The sequence below is a fragment of the Trichomonas vaginalis genome, chromosome VI (genome assembly GCF_026262505.1).
Source record: "Trichomonas vaginalis G3 chromosome VI, whole genome shotgun sequence".
Classification (NCBI taxonomy): domain Eukaryota; phylum Parabasalia; order Trichomonadida; family Trichomonadidae; genus Trichomonas; species Trichomonas vaginalis.
This window is the reverse complement of record NC_067208.1, coordinates 9014508-9030521: the sequence shown is the minus strand read 5'-3', so window position 1 is coordinate 9030521 and position 16014 is coordinate 9014508. Positions and strand designations below refer to the sequence as shown.

Here is a 16014-nt window from a genome sequence, read left to right as displayed (position 1 = left end):
GGAAATAAAAAAATATTTTTTCGAAAAATTAGATTAGATTTTTTTTAAGTTATTTTTCAAAATAATTTAATATTTTTATTTTAATGAAACACATGCAAGATTGCAAGTTCTTTTCATACAATGCTCTCGCTACTGTCATCAAGAATGAGTTCAATAATGCTTCAAACGTCAATGTTATCTTTAACAAGAAGTTTGTGAAAGAATCTAAGTTTGGTCAGTATGTCAGACCATTAGCTATTGTCATTGACCGCAAACGTTATACTTCACAAGAGTTAGCAGTAGTTTTGAAACAAAAGGGTTTCTTCGTGAATGTCAAAGATACTCATTATACTGTTATAAAGAACTCCAACATTGACTTCTTCAGTATTGCTATGAATCTTTCCGAACAGAAAGAATATAAGAAGGGTGAAACATCTGTGAAATATTATCCTTCATCTCTGAAGACAATAACGAACAAAGATGTTATACAGAAATTCTTACCAAAGGTTGAAGAAGCTTCTATTGACATTGACGAAGGAAGTGAAATGGTTGAAGAAATTGACCCTGAAGCTATTTAACCAAAAATATATTTTTGGTGAAGAGACCCAAAGGGTCAGAGCCGCAAAGCGGCTAGGTGAGATGTCACCTGTTTTTTCACCTCATTCTCTCTTCGTTAATGTTGTCGTGACTTCTTCGTTAATGTTGTCGTGACTTCATTCTTCCTCTGAAGCGAAATATTCTGTTATTTTTTCCTTCAGTAATGGTAAGTCTTCTTTGAAGGTAAGTATTGTGCAACCTTTGATGTCATAGTGTGTTTGAGGAAGAGTATTTTTGACAATTTCTTTTATTTGCTCATTCGGTGTCATTGAAATCGGTAAGTTTTCACGATAGAACCAGTTTCTGTCAGATTTATATATTTTAGCAAGGTCGTAAAAGCTTTTGTTGTTTCTTCTGACTAAATGCAACATAACCATATCTTTATCTTCTTCATTTCCATCTCTTCAGTGTAAATCATATACTTATAACTCTTTTCCTTTCCTTTTGGTACTGAACGCGGTATTCTTTTCTGTATGCTTTTGTCTTTGGATTCAATGACTTCATCTTTTGCTTGAAGTTTCTTTTCCATCTGTTCGCGTTCTTGTCTGTGAATTTCGTCAAGAAGTTTACAAACATACCAAGCATAACGAGGTGAAGCCCACATTGCTACAACATTTACTAAAAGTCTATGAACATAATATCCTCTCAAACCGTTTGGCAATTTTTCACGGTTTTCATAGAGTTTTGGCGACTGGGGTTTCCCTCCCACTCGCTGTTCTTCACTGTTTTCAGAAAAAAGTACGTCTCGCTGTGCTTCACTTAATAGTTCAATAGTGCTTTGGTTCCTAAACCAGTCTTTAGGAAGCTTAGTATCTGGAGCAAAACAAGCCGTCAAAATACTTTGCATTTGGTACATGTCATCTTTGACAGAACGAATGAGTCTCAATTGTTTGTTATATTGTATGTACTCGTATTCTTCATTTATGACTTCATGAACGATAGCAGTTGTTGTGTTCTCTAATGTTGACATATCTGTCTTTACATACAGGATAAAAAAATAAATAAAATAAAAACTAACTTTATTTTTTTTTGAGATAAACACTATTTCTTCCACAACATTAAATTTTATCCTGTATGAAATGACTTTAAAAAGATTATTGACTGACTTCGAATACTATCTCATTGACGCACTGACAGACCCTCAAAACTGTGTTGAAAGTTCTTTAAGCTTTAAGATTGAAGGTACGACGCATTTTGTCTTCACTTACGTATTGAAAGAATATGACCGTTATCATAACGAAGTGAATCAAACACTAATAAAATTTGTAGATAAAAAATGGTTAACAATGAATATTTTAAACGTGAAGACCCAAACACTGCTGGAGATGATGAAGAATACAGACAAGTTATTGAAAAAAATAACGCAAGATTAGATGCAATAGAAAAGAAGTTTAATGAATGTCTTACAAACACGTATGAATATCTTATGCAGTGGGAAGCCAGATGGAAATAAATTTACGTCAAATATGCAATTTATAAAATCTTATGTCGACAGGCTACGTAGCACAGTGGTCTAAGGTGGTGTTATGGAGGGGTCAAGGTCTGTGGTTCGAACCGCGACAGCGCCGTATTTTCTTATTTTCTTTGTTTGTCTTGTTTGTCGTGAATAAAAAGTGTCATAAAAGTGCTCTATCTTCCACGGGAATAAATAAAAAATTTACTTTATTTCTTCTTTATTTCTTCTTTATTTTTTGTTCCCGTGGAAGAAGGGTTTTTGCCGTTTTTTCTCAGCCGAAATCAACGATTTTTTCATTTTTGGAATCCTTAGCGAATGAGGAATCTTTTCTCTCGTGGAAGCTTTGACCAAAAATAAGCCGCTAGCGGCAAGGGCGAAGCCCATGTTTAGGTGAAGAGGTGAGATGTCACCTGTTTTCTCACCTAATTTTTCACCCTCATGAATTTGTCATGAAATAAAAAATAATGTTAGTTTTATTTTTTTTATTTTTTTATTTTGTATGTAAAGATATGATTTCAACAATCGGCACAACAACAATTCAAGCCGCGAACGGTGGGGCTCTGTCCACAACTACAGCACCAAACTCGTTAGTCATGAATCCAACATCTATGTTAGTAGAAATGAAAAACTTCATTCCTTCTTCATATACTTTCGAAACAAAAATCCAGAAGATAAAGCAAGAACTTTTAACAAGTAATTTAGACTGTAGTGTGAAAGATGAAACAAATGAACAGTATCTTTATGAAATGCAGGACATTATTGACCATTTACCCAAATTGCCTGAAATCCAACAACAAAAACTCACTATTCCTGAATTCGACGAAATTGAAGTGAAACCAACTGACTCAGTAGAAATAAAGAAGTTCATACGTAAAGTAAATTATGAATTCCTTGGTTTTCATTGCAACCATAAAGTTATGGACAAAGATTGCGACATGGTATATAAAAACATTTCTGACATATATAAATCCGGGGAGTTTAAGACCTACGATAACTTTGTTTCATTAGTTGCAAAATGTGTTTGGGAAATAAGAGATAAAGATAGAAGAGGTAAGGTATGGAATGAACAGATAAGACCAACTGCTTTTGAGTTAAAGAAAACCATTGACGCCTTAGTTGTTTTAGCAGGTAAGGTTTCAGAATATAATGCAAAAATGAACCCACAATGTTCAAAATGTAAAGCAGCAATGAGGAAATATAACTACTCCGTCAAAGAGATAGAAAGAATGCGAAACGACTATGCAGACTTAAAGAAAGAAGCAGAAAAGCCAGCAGAAGATAAAATGAACATGTTAGAATTTCTGAACAAAAACTATCCAACAGCAGAAGATTTCCTTCTATCTGACGTCAAGAAGAAGTATAAAGAAACCTTCGGTATCGTTAAAACTTTTGACATACTGACAGAAGAAATAGAAGCTACGAAATTGTTTAGAATTTCAAATATACATCGTACAATTCATGTGAAACGCTTGTGAAAAAAGAGGTGAGAAAAGAGGTGAGAAAAGAGGTGATATCTCACCTCTTCACCTATAATATATTTTTGTCTGATTTACATCTAATGAAAAAGTTTAGAAGAATTTTCTTATTCTTTCTGGCATGTTTTTATTTTTCCAGTACTCCCGCTCTAATGGTCCCAGATGAGTTGGCTTTGACTCTCTCAAGTTCTTAGATGGTATAACATCTTCAACGCCTCCTTCATATCTTACTTTATAAGTGTCATCGTTTATGTTGTAGTCAAGTATTTCAATAACCACTCCTCGCTTTGCTTCGTCAATGGTTTCAGCAAGTTTGCCATTACTACTTTCGACTAATTTATGTCGAGGATAAAACGCAATAGAGTCGTCGGCAGCTTTTATAAGATATCCATTACCTTGCGTAGAGTCTACGATATAATAGTTTCTACTTAACCTTAAACGTTTCTTTGTCAACGGTTTGTCGTCAAGAACTACACGAACTTTTGTACCAGGAATGAGGGTAAATTGTGTTGAATTTCTGATATTTTGTGTTTGGCTTCGTTTCTTTTGTATATACTTTTCTTCTTGTTGTTGTGTCATTGAATTTGGTGTATGTCCTGTTGTAGAATTTGTTGAGGAATTATATACTTCGAGAAAATGTTTCATTGTTTCTTCGGTAAAGTCTCGCTCTTGATTTAAATCTCTGAGAGTCCTTATGAAGCGGTTTATGATACCGAGTATGTTATGGTTATGGTCTTCAGTAGTGTAGTGAGTTATGTTATGCTTAATGAGAAATTCTGTGATTTCGTTGCTGAGGTATGCACTGTCTTGGTCTGATGTTAAAGTACTTGGGTTATGTTCTGCTACAAACTTTTGTAAAACTCTTAACACTTCACGAGTTCCTTTATTTTTCATTGGATATGCATATGCTTTACGAGTGTTAACATTTATGAAGATGAGGAATGGTTTATGTCCTCCTTTTCTGCTTTGAATGAGAGTGTCAAATTGGTATGCGTCAGGAGTGTTGGAGTAAATTGGTAAAAAGTAGTCGTAAGGATTTATTTTTGTTTGATGTACAACATTTTTGTCAAAGAACTTTTTAACTTCAGCTCTGTTAGTAAATCCCGAACTCTTTGCAGCTTCATTGAACTTCTTAAATGACCTCCATGGATGTTGTTCGAATACTTCTTTCAAGCTCATTTATGTAAAAATAAAGATTTTATTCTAGGCTCAAGCGCGTTCATTGAACGCGGTACCATGCAAATACAGTCACAAATGGTGGCATGTAATCTGCACCCGAGCCTGTTGGATTTGTTGTGAAAGTATGGGCATGATTTCCTGCGGTTCCACAGAAAATACCTGCGCTTGAATCTACTGGGTCACTTGAAATATCATATCTATGCATTCCCTGTCTATCCGAACCTGCTGCAAGATTTGTATAACCTCTTTTTGTTATTGAATGTGAATGACTACCTGTTGTGTTTGTAGTTCCTGTATGAGTGTGCGGTGGAAGGTTTGCTTCAGTAATTTTCTTCGAACCTCCTGTTTGCTTTGAAGAGTTAGCACAGTATAAGAATTTGTCTACAATCTGCTGCCATGTACCAAAACCTAAAACTGTTGCTGGATTTGTTGAGTTCATTGACGTATAAATAGAGCCTATAGGATATAATGTTTGAAGAATCTGAGTCTTTAATGTTTGAAGCTCTGTTTTGTCTGCTTTCTTGTCATATAAATCTTGAGCAGTGAATTTAATATTATGTTCATCCTTCATGACATAAACATCTTTACATCTAATGTTTCTCATCGTCGTTATGTCGTCATCCGATGTTAAACCTTGTGGAAAGTTAGGAGGTTTACAATATAATACATCCCCACCAGTTTCTTCAACCGTTCCTTCAATACTTTCTATAGCAACAGTTGTAAAACTTGTATGTGTATGGTTCTTGTCTGCTTTCTTATCTAACATTGCTGGTAGTTCATATGCTTCAAAGTTTCTGGCATGACCTTCGATATTCCTGCAACTCTTATCTAAATTGTTAAGAGTATCTTTTACGCTTGTACTTGGATTTTCTAATGGTGCACTTGAACCCAAATCAAAGTTCAATATTATGTCGTCTGCTCTAACAGTAGTGAAGGAGTTATGTGTATGGTTCTTGTCGGCTTTACTGTCTAAAGAAGTTTGAAGTTCATTTATATCGGAGATATTGTGTTTATGAGATTTCAAAACTTTGTTCATTGCGTCAAGTTCATCTTTGTCAGCTTTACTTTTAATAGCATCTTCAAACGTTATTTTTGACTTAACTCTCAAAGTAAATCTTGGTTCAACTAATACACCATTAACATTGAAAGTAGAGGCATAAATTTCACCGGTATAACCAAATGCTTCTGGTGCTTTAGCTACATCATACTGTACAGTACAGTGTATGTCATAACCTTTAGCACGAATGTATTTATATCTTCTTTCATTAACATTTTTTGTCTTCGCTTCATCACTTCGTGTTAAATATCCATGGTAGTCCGTTATAATCTGTTCGTCTGAAGTTATATAATGAACATGGTTTTTATCTGCTTTTTCGGCTAATTTCTCATTAACATCATTCACTTCTAATTCAACTCTTCCGCCAGAACTCTTATTATCATTAATCTTTTTCATTAATTCGGTAATTACGTCATAAAGACTATATTCTGTTTTCGGTTTTGTAAATAATGAGTCAAAATTTCTTTTCATCATTACATCGCTGACATTAATGATATCACCAATTCCTTTTTCATTTATTCTCTTCATTAGTTCTGCAATAATGACGAATATATAATCTGTTAATTTATTCTCTTCATCGAGGGTTATAGAATGATTTGAAATCGAATCATTAACTCCTCTAAATAAATCAATAACTTCAGGATACACGTTTTTAATGTCTTGAATAACCCGACCAGTATCCTCGCCACTATGTGGCTCTGAGCCCGTTGGGCTCTGTTGTTCATGTTCTTCGTTCCCGTCGTTACGTGGTTTTATATCTCTAACCATCATCAACGCAGCCATAACCGGAGGGTTTGTTGCTACCTGTTCGAAAATCCGTCCGTTATGTATGGTATATCTAAATAATTTCTTTGTGTTTGTTAAAACATTTGAAACAAGTCTTTTAAAACCATCTACAAAATTTCCTGTTTCACCTAATGTTCTTGCAGCATTTACAAGCTCACCCATTCCCGCTTTTGACCCCAAAAACGTCCATATTGCATTTATTTCACTCTGTATAGTTGTCCATTCAGCGAAACTAACACCCGCATTCGCTAAGCTGAAAATGAAATTCAGTGGATCGAACTTAATTCCACCTTCTTTTTCAATTTCAACGAACTCACTAACATGAGATTTTAAGTATTCTTTCGTTAAAATTGTTTTCCCCGATGTTATGTCATTAACGAAACTATCACCGTCAAAAGTTAACGAATTCAATTTCGTCGTTGATGCTTTTATTTCATACACCGCTTTATCAATAGTTTTTGGCTCACCTTCTTTAGAAGCATATGAAACATTAATGAATGAATTATATGTATTCGTGAATGAGTTAAAATCAATGATTTTCATTAATGACGCCTTTAATGATTCATTAACTGTTGAATCCCTTAAAACAATTACTGAACTGTCATGGGCTTCGCCCTGGTCGCTTCGGTCTGAAAGACCTTCAGGACTCAAAGAGTCCGTTTGCGACTTTATGAAAGGTACACTGCAAACTGTCGAGTTTGGATCAAATGCTGTAGTTGGTGCAGGAATATTAATGATATAAGTCATTAAATCATTAAGTGACGTAAATAATGTTGTCGTTTTTGATTTAATTTCTTTAGCATCTGTTATATACGGTAATTTTATTTCTGTAGTTTCTGAATTAAAGATATTCGCTAAAATGTTTTGTAAACTGTTTTGAACAGCAGTATAAACCGTTGAATCCGGAACTCTTACGATTTCACCGTCCTTAATAAAAGGCATTGCACATGGTGTAGTGCTTGGGTCAAATCTTTCGGGATTATAATTCAACATATATTCTAATGCTTCATATACAGACTTATATACTGTTGTGTCGTTCTTCATGACAACTTCACCATTTACAATGAATGGCATTGTACATGGAGTTAAAATAGGGTCAAACTTTTCATAGTCCTTCCATGTTATGTATTTCTCGGTATTTCCATCACTGATAACAATATATTTGTCAGTAAGTGTGAGAGAGTATTGACCAAAATATAAACGTTTAGCTCTGTCAGCTTCATACGCATATGCAGCTATACTCATATTTTAATGAGAATAAAATGTTGTTCTATTTGCAAAGTACAGACCCAAACGAATACGGGACAGTAAAGCTACAAACAAACTTAGGTCTACAGAATGAGCCACTTGCATTCAGAATGGTTGACTTCAATACTATCGCTTCATTCGTTATAACAGATGAAACAGATTTCATGGAGCTTGAAATAGATGGAAAGAAGCACGAAATAAGATTTCACAATAATGTAGAATATAAGATGGAAACATTAGCTGGAGTGTTAAATGCTCTCATAAATACTACAATAAACAAGGATAACGAAGAAAACTTAATGAATGTTAAACTTATTGCAGGAGTTTTGAAGTTCAGTTATGCAAAGGAGTTTAAGATAACACGAATGAGTCATAGAGTTCAATTGCTTCTGGGAGCATACCATATGACATTTCCTTTGAAAAGTGTTGACAAAACGATTGAGATGAAATCTGTTCCATACGTATGTTATGGTAATTGTTTGTACATTGAGTCAAAAATAGCTAATGTCACAGGTATTTCAGGAGTTAATAGTAAAGGTTCAGTAGAATATAAATCCTTCTGTTATGCAGTCAATTCAATGTTCATTCCAAACGTTCCTGTCATAGCAACTCATTTAGGTAAATGGATTCGCATTAGTCCTCATAATTTGAAAGACATGCAATTCAGACTTGTTGACTTTCAAGGCGAGCCTGTAGAACTGAAGGCACCAGTGCGAATGACTGTTGAAGTTGACTTTTTAGAAAATATTAAATGCAACAGCTTACAAGAGAACTCAGAGCTAAAAATATAAAGTATGAATGTTATGTATTAGGTCATGAACTTTGGTTATTGCTGTTTGATGAAACAAATGAGTTAGTTATGTCAGTCAAGAGAACAGAAAAAGGCGTCAAAGGCGCCGAGCGCAAAGCGCTATATTGTGTTAGTGAAAACTGCACCAAGTCAATAAGATTAGGTTTGCATTATGAAGATGAGTTCGATACTGTTGAAGAAGTTTTGGATAGATATTACAAATTGCTTTAATTTACTAAAACATATTTCAAGCAAAGTTTATAGTAAGTAGATAGTTTTGTATACTCGTTCGAATATTTATACTTAAACTCAACTCCTGTAGTTCCTGGTGTTTCAATGATGCGGATGTTACCTATTTTCATGAATGGTGGCGTTTGACCACAGCATTCGATTTCAGGGTCGAGATAGTCAATGACACATTGTTTCCCTGTTATTCGTGAGATAACATTTTCAAGGTCCTCCTTTGTTAGAATTATTTGGTTCTTGCTTATAAGATTTGTCAAAAGCTTCTTATCGTCTTTGAGTAAAATTGTTTGGTATAACTGAAGAAGGTAATGGTCTACGTTATCTGAAGGATTTGTTTGAACATTTGTGTAAGGGTTGTCGTTGGCTTCTCTTGAAAGAATTTGGTCCAGTGGTGGATACTCTAACTTAACATCTGATGTAGCGTTAGCGTTTGAAGCTGAGTTTAAATTCACGGATTTCAGTTCTGGTTCTTTTTCTTTCAAACACTCTGAACTATAGTTCTTTATGACAATATTGTTTGTCGTTCGTGAGTCAACATTTGATGTTGGTTCAATTGGAACATTAACGGCACCAGCTAAGATGGATTTGCTTCTCATTTCATATAGAATAAAAACCTTTTATATGTATGAAATGAACAATATACTCGACAAGGGTTTGAATGTAAAGCTAACGAATGAAAATATTGTTGAATTCACTGAGACAGGAGCTGTGTATAAAGATGTAGAACTACTGAACAAAAGAGCTAAGGGAAGAAGCAGGAACATGAACAAAGGGTGGAAGCCTATAAAAATTTATGTCAATGATGGCTCAGGAGGTTCAAACATAAAGTATGCAGAAAGTTATAGAGTTTATGCTCTCAAAGGTGAAAAGCCTTCATTTAAGAACAGCTATTCTAACGCATATCCTCAAAAGCTAACGGATGGAGAAGTGGATGATATGAATGACAGCAAAAATATTAACAGAAATGGCGACAGAGATGCATGGAATTTGTTTACCATCAGTCAATTGAAGGTTAAACTTTAAAACAATGTTGGTCGTTCCCATGGAATATTTTTGACTTTAATGGTATTAGTCATGATATGAATCTCAAGGTATGAACGAGGAGAGATGAGAGACTTATATGCTTCCCAAATTTCTTCAAAAGGTAATGTTATACCTGACTGTTTCCAAATGAGTTCAATATCATAGCGTGAGAAACCTTGAAAGATAACGAAGTCAGTTATGAGACGTTTTATGTTTAAAGCAAGGAAACGCCATGTTTGCATAAGTATTGCTACAGTTAAATGGTAATGTCTGACTTTAGTTATGATGTTAGCTAATGGTGAGTCAGGCTTTGACACTAAACCTTTTCCGGCGAAGTCGTCACAAACGAGCAGAGTGTTTGAAGGATACTTTTTGAAGGGGTATTTTGAAAGTTTTGATAGAATGTAGTTTGTCAGTCGTTTCATATCGTAAACTCCTGAGTATTGACGTAAGTGGTGTTTGTCAATAATTCTTTCCATCTCTTCTGAAGTCTTTTGCATTCCTGACTGTATGAACTCTACAATAGCATAATATTTCCTCTTACGTCGAACGTAACGTTGAAGAAATTCAATGAGTTCACTGTCTGGAACTTTAACGACAGAGGCTTGAACTTTTGACATAAATGTTTTCGCTGTTGAGTCCATAGAGTCTGAAGTTGCTGATATAATGATTTGGTCATAATATGAGTCATTTCCTAAACGTTCTGTTATAAGAATATGACGAATGAGATTAAATGTCTTTCCTGAACCCATCTTTCCACAATAGAAATAAACGCCATTTGAACAGAATTCATAGTCCTTACTGAAAGGAAGAATAAGAGAAGAGTTAAGTTTGTCTGTAGTTTCATTCATGTCTTCATCTACATCATGTATTAAATGCTTCATTTTATCTCCATTAAAAATGCAAGTCAGAAATATTCAGAACATAGCACCGAGTCTAACTGACAAGAGTATAAAGATATACTATGAACATGTTATGATGAAACCAACCAAAATTCAAGAAAGTCAGTATACTTATGAATATCCAAGACACTGGGTAGAGTATGTAGGAGGTGAGAAAGCTATTGAAATCAGACAAGTTCGAAGTATTCCAGCAGGAAGAACAATATTATTGAAGAACTTTAATGTTTTGAGGTATAATGATGAAACAAAGAAGCAAGATAGTTTTCCTGTTGCTGTGTATGTGAACCTAGACACAGGAGATGACATGAAAGTTTTTAACACAAAGCTTCAAATGGTAGTGAGAGAACAACTGACTGTGGAAGGACATCCATTACCTTCAGAAGTTACCATAGTATATAATTTTGAAACAAACTCAATAGATTTTAAAGTCATCTCTGCAAAGAAGTCAGGTTTTACATTTAATGAAGCAGATGTATATTCGAATGAAAACTTCAAAGCTATTGCATGGTTAGATAATGACGATTGCTTTAAGAAAATATTTAAATTCAGTGACTCAACGATGTCAATAGATGACCTTCGTGGAATGTTACCATCGACGTTTACAGTTGAAGGTTCAGCAGGATTGCTTACAAGATTGTCAATTGGTGGCATTTGGTCTCGTGAGAACATTGTTATAAAATCCAGTATAAGTGAATTTGCTGAAGAATCTATATTATGTCTTTCAAACTATATGTATTCGCCACCGAAGCATTATAGTATAACAAACTTTGTCAGTAAGTTTAACATAAGACTTGTCGAACCTTCTTCAATGAAAGATGTTGTGCTACCTAAAGATGGAAAGGATGGACTCATTATTGAATGATTTTAATAGCATATTAAATGAGCTTGTTCTTGAAGGTCATTCATGATGAAATAACTGTTGTAGAAGATGTTAGCAATTGTTCAGACATTTTGAAGCGTATAGATGAGATAAGAAAGAAGTTTATGAAGCCGCAACGCGGCGAGGACGAAGTCCATGAGAATGTTTATGTTTCATTGACTTTCTCCAGTAACGAGAACTTTTATGAGATAATATTGAAGAGAGATGATTTTAATAATGGTGTAAATGGTAGCTTGGGCAGCTTTAGGCGCAATGGGAACAAAAGCATTAGCATTTGGAGCAAAAGCACTTGGGCTTATGACGCAGTAAATAAAATGAGTGGAGGAAGAGTTTCGAAGACATTAGATGCAAATAAAGGAAAGATTGGAGGCTGGGTTGCAAAGAAGTTAAGATTAAATAAAATAGGGCTCATAAATAAAGCATCCAATTTGGTTGCGACTGAGTCAGAAAATGCTTTAGGAAAGGACGATGAGTTTGCAAAACACGCAAAAGACTTTAATGACCAGATGAAAGGTGAAACAATGCATTTAAATAGATTCGATGGAACTCTTCCTCCACCAGTAGTTCTTCCGTATGGTCCCTATGGAATGTATGGAAACCCTTACGAAAGACCATTTGACCCATTGACTGGTGGAAGTAACTGGTATCATTACGGACGAAGAAGAAAGACAGTCAAGTTGGAGACAGACGTGAAGAAAGCAACTAAAAAGAAACCAAGGAAGAGAGTTATAAAGTAATGAATTCAAGTGGGTGAAAAAAGAGGTGAAAAAAGAGGTGAGATTTCACCACTTCACCTAAATTTATTTTTGTGCTATGTTTTCATACGTGTGAGGGTGGTGATATCATTAATTTTTAAGTTTATTTTTTTAAAATTATTTTTTATTTTATTTGGATGTAAATGACGAAAACTATTGAGATAACAAACTACAACGGTCATGAGTTCAAGAATTTGTTCTTCGTTCCTCGTGAAAATACATTCTATCAGATACGAGGGAGAAAGGGTAAAGTTAGTTTGAGCGTTTATGAAGGAATGAAGAATGGAAAGTTTATACAAGCATACGATACAAACGGTAAGCGTGTTTCATTAGCTTTGTCAAAACTTACTAACATTTATTTTGACAGTGACTTTGACTCTGACGATTGGAGCGACAGCAGCGATACTGAAGAATATGAACTATTGTGTGAAGCACAGCAATGGGAAGAGTTGCAATACTTTTGTAAGTGAGAACGTTTATTTTTACAGTAGTGAGGTGAAGTGGTTGGCAGCTTTATAAATATTTAAGGTTAAGTTGGTGTTTGTGTTTGTGTTGTAAAATATACGTTAACGGTTTTGTAAAGTGTCAAATTCACAAGTATTGCGTATGGAGGAACGCAGTGCCTCCGTACACGAGATATGTATACTAACTTATAAAAATCTAAATATAATGTTAGCTTTTGTTCATCTACATGTGGTGTTCTGACGTCATCTCCATAGTCATAATAATATGGTGCTGGAGCTGGGTCAGGCAATGTCATATCTGTCATTTCATAAACTCTTAAATATTTCTTTTGTTCGTCTCCATATAAGTTTAAGTAGCAGTTGTTGTCTAATGGAACTTTAACTTGTGTACCATCATTCTTTTTATAGCTTACATACATTTCATTGTTATTTTTCGGAATGAGTTTATACCGTGTACCATTTTCTAAGGACTGTACCAACTGCATCTAAAATATTTGTTTTCTTCATTGACAGAAAAGTCACCAACAATAGTTTCAATATTTTTTGTTCCTAGCAAACTTTGGTATATTTCATTGACATATGTTTTATCTGCTTTATTTTCAAGGCTAACGTTTAAGTCTGTTATTTCAGAAGATGTATGTGTATGTCCAACGGCACTTTTCCTGTTTAAGGTTTCTTGTAAGTCTGTTATTTCAGATATAGAATGTGTATGTCCAACGCACTTTTACTGTTTAAGGTTTCTTGTAAGTCTGTTATTTCAGATATAGAATGTGTATGAGTCTTTTTAGAATATTCGTTTTCAGCTCTCGTCACTTCACTTGACATTTTTATTGTCAACATATGTTTTGTCTGCTAGTTCAGGATGAGTATTTCTTTTTGTTGCATAAGCATTGTTAGCTCTTTCTTCTTCTTTTGCTATTGCATCGTCTACATATTCTTTGTCAGCTTTGTTGTCAACATCTGTTTTCAAAAGAAGTTCATTTATAGGTTTCTCGTTTAAAGTTCCTTTTGTTGGATTTATACAGACAGTATGGTTCTTATTGTCTTGAAATAGAAACTCATCTGTCATTGGGTTTAATGTCAGTTTTAAGTTTCCTTCTTTCAATGACTCAGATATCTTAGAATAGTTTGAAAAGTTTGTTGTGTTCTTATTTAGAGCTTGCATAATGAGTTGTCGGTTGTGTTGTATTTCTCTCATAGACGCTGTTTCATTTGACATTTTTATTCTAGATAAAATATGCTTCCAATAGAAAAAGAAAATTCAAGAGTTGCTACAACTAAACCATTAGATGAACTTTTTACTAATGTCGGTCAAAAGTTGAGACAGAGACCGTAAAGCATGAAGGCTATCGTTTTGACTACCCATTAAGATGGCTAAGAGACCCATCTGTCACAAAAGCTATTGGCTTTCGTAGAATGAAGTTTGTGTCTGTAGAAGATAAAAGTTTTCCATTTATTGTAAGGTTTCATATAGATTATATATCTGAAGGGGAAACGAAAAATGTGGGAAGAAATTGAGCTAATACAAGTTGACCTTTCATCTTCTCTACAGACTGCGTTAAAAAATATAGAAGATAAAATAAATTCATGTTATGCAAAATATGCTGATGAATATGCAAATACCGAGAGCACACTTTATGTGAGAATTGTATATGACAAACAAAATTCACAAGTGTCATTTCAAATCTACGAAAACAATCCAAATAAAGACGAACAAATATATACAGAATTCACTGCAATGTCATGGTATTATTTGCAAAGAATGTTAAATCAGAAAGTCGAACTTCTTAAGCAATATTTACAGTCGATATGCAAGAGATGAACCATATTTATTTAAAGATGTTTTCGACCCAGCTGCTATTATTGTTCATGCTTCATTTTCTGGCGCCCAAAACTCTTTCTTATGCTTGGCAAATGACTTTTACGAAAAAACCTACAAAGTTATACGAACCACCAAGTGGAAGTATTTCAGACTTTCAAGTATGGTTTACTACAGATGGAAGAAAAAGAATAATTCCATTATACCATGCGTTTTACTTAGAACTTAGTTTCATATACAACTACTATCGAACGGTAAAAAATATAATTTTTTAATACGGTTGAGGTGTTGGATTTGGTTGCCAACTAGACTGTGGTGCAGGTTCAGGCTGTTGTATAACAGGAGCTTGTTCTTCTGGTTCAGGGTCTTTAGGTATAATACCAACAAACTGACCTACTCTTTTACCAATTTTTTGACTCCGTTCCAAATTCCTCTTCCTACGGTTTTTATTCCATTCCATATACCTCTTCCAACATTTCGAAAGAAGTTTCCAATACTACTGAAGAAACCCATTTTACTATATGTAAAAAATCTAATGTCCGCCTAGTCTCTTACGTTTCCTGTTGAGTTCCATAGCATTCTTTAACTGGAGCTCATACATTCTGTTTCTCCTCTGGTAGAAAAAACATATTCTGGGTCAACTCCTGTGTTCGCGTCATCTGCATAAAGTTGTTTATATCCCACTTCAGGGTTTGTATAAAACTCTTTCCATCTCATATTTGCATACCATGGTGGCAAACCTAACGCAGCGTCATTTGACATGGCAGTTTGCATTTGTACATCTGTTGGCACTTGACCATAGTTTGCCATTGCAGTTTGTATTCTAACTTCATTTGGAATATTCTCTGGGTTTGGTTGTCCAGGTTGCTGTGCATTCGCTAAGTTCTGTGCGTCCATTTAATATTAGATAAAAATATCTCTTACGAGTACATATACTGAACATTTGCAGGCATTGGTTCATCTTCATATTCTCTGTACTTTTCTGCCACGTCAAATAAATAAATGACACAATGGAAAAAACCTAAAACAAGTAGTCCGATTTCAAACCACATTTACTTACTAATAAAATTTCTTTGTTATGACACTTTCTCCAGTTTATAGGACCTCTCTCATATTCTATCTTGTCATATATAAACTCATAGTCATGTATGTCCTCTAACCATCTCATAACGGTTTCCAAACCACTTTTATCGGATGTAAAGTAAAAGCATGGATGGTTATGTAAAACGTCTAAAGTTTCTAAAGAGTCTCTCAAAGTCCAGTCTACTTGGTATTGAAAATCCCATGTGTTATAGAACGGCGGGTCCACTATAAAGAAAACATTTTCCTTGTCTTTATATTTTTCATACAAATCTGTC

At 34.4% G+C, this 16014-nt stretch overlaps 10 protein-coding genes across 10 annotated transcripts, besides 1 other annotated feature; 5 read left to right on the top strand and 5 right to left on the bottom strand.

Moving 5' to 3' along the window:
* Positions 1-13024: part of a mobile genetic element that runs on past the window's edge.
* TVAGG3_0832260 (uncharacterized protein) lies at positions 84-557 on the top strand (the record flags this gene model as incomplete). Its single annotated transcript, XM_051248527.1, has 1 exon — positions 84-557. One exon carries the CDS (start codon positions 84-86, stop codon positions 555-557), a length of 474 nt encoding a protein of 157 aa, XP_051084002.1.
* TVAGG3_0832250 (uncharacterized protein) lies at positions 1853-2029 on the top strand (the record flags this gene model as incomplete). Its single annotated transcript, XM_051248526.1, has 1 exon — positions 1853-2029. One exon carries the CDS (start codon positions 1853-1855, stop codon positions 2027-2029), a length of 177 nt encoding a protein of 58 aa, XP_051084001.1.
* Positions 3187-3507, top strand: TVAGG3_0832240 (organellar and viral DNA polymerase type B; the record flags this gene model as incomplete). The annotated part of the gene is made up of 1 exon (XM_051248525.1): positions 3187-3507. One exon carries the CDS (start codon positions 3187-3189, stop codon positions 3505-3507), a length of 321 nt encoding a protein of 106 aa, XP_051084000.1.
* Positions 3601-4686, bottom strand: TVAGG3_0832230 (integrase core domain containing protein family; the record flags this gene model as incomplete). The annotated part of the gene is made up of 1 exon (XM_051248524.1): positions 3601-4686. The coding sequence occupies one exon, from the start codon at positions 4684-4686 to the stop codon at positions 3601-3603; it is 1086 nt and encodes a 361-aa protein (XP_051083999.1).
* TVAGG3_0832220 (keratin-associated protein family) lies at positions 5026-5722 on the bottom strand (the record flags this gene model as incomplete). The annotated part of the gene is made up of 1 exon (XM_051248523.1): positions 5026-5722. A coding segment is annotated over one exon (697 nt), but the record flags the coding sequence as incomplete, so codon positions are not given.
* Positions 6637-7774, bottom strand: TVAGG3_0832210 (organellar and viral DNA polymerase type B; the record flags this gene model as incomplete). Its single annotated transcript, XM_051248522.1, has 1 exon — positions 6637-7774. A coding segment is annotated over one exon (1138 nt), but the record flags the coding sequence as incomplete, so codon positions are not given.
* On the top strand, positions 7792-8568 carry TVAGG3_0832200 (uncharacterized protein; the record flags this gene model as incomplete). The annotated part of the gene is made up of 1 exon (XM_051248521.1): positions 7792-8568. The coding sequence occupies one exon, from the start codon at positions 7792-7794 to the stop codon at positions 8566-8568; it is 777 nt and encodes a 258-aa protein (XP_051083996.1).
* On the bottom strand, positions 8795-9409 carry TVAGG3_0832190 (uncharacterized protein; the record flags this gene model as incomplete). Its single annotated transcript, XM_051248520.1, has 1 exon — positions 8795-9409. The coding sequence occupies one exon, from the start codon at positions 9407-9409 to the stop codon at positions 8795-8797; it is 615 nt and encodes a 204-aa protein (XP_051083995.1).
* Positions 9833-10687, bottom strand: TVAGG3_0832180 (protein of unknown function, DUF4106 family; the record flags this gene model as incomplete). Its single annotated transcript, XM_051248519.1, has 1 exon — positions 9833-10687. The coding sequence occupies one exon, from the start codon at positions 10685-10687 to the stop codon at positions 9833-9835; it is 855 nt and encodes a 284-aa protein (XP_051083994.1).
* On the top strand, positions 11933-12355 carry TVAGG3_0832170 (protein of unknown function, DUF4107 family; the record flags this gene model as incomplete). Its single annotated transcript, XM_001323640.2, has 1 exon — positions 11933-12355. The coding sequence occupies one exon, from the start codon at positions 11933-11935 to the stop codon at positions 12353-12355; it is 423 nt and encodes a 140-aa protein (XP_001323675.2).
* Positions 13025-16014: the final 2990 nt, after the last annotated feature.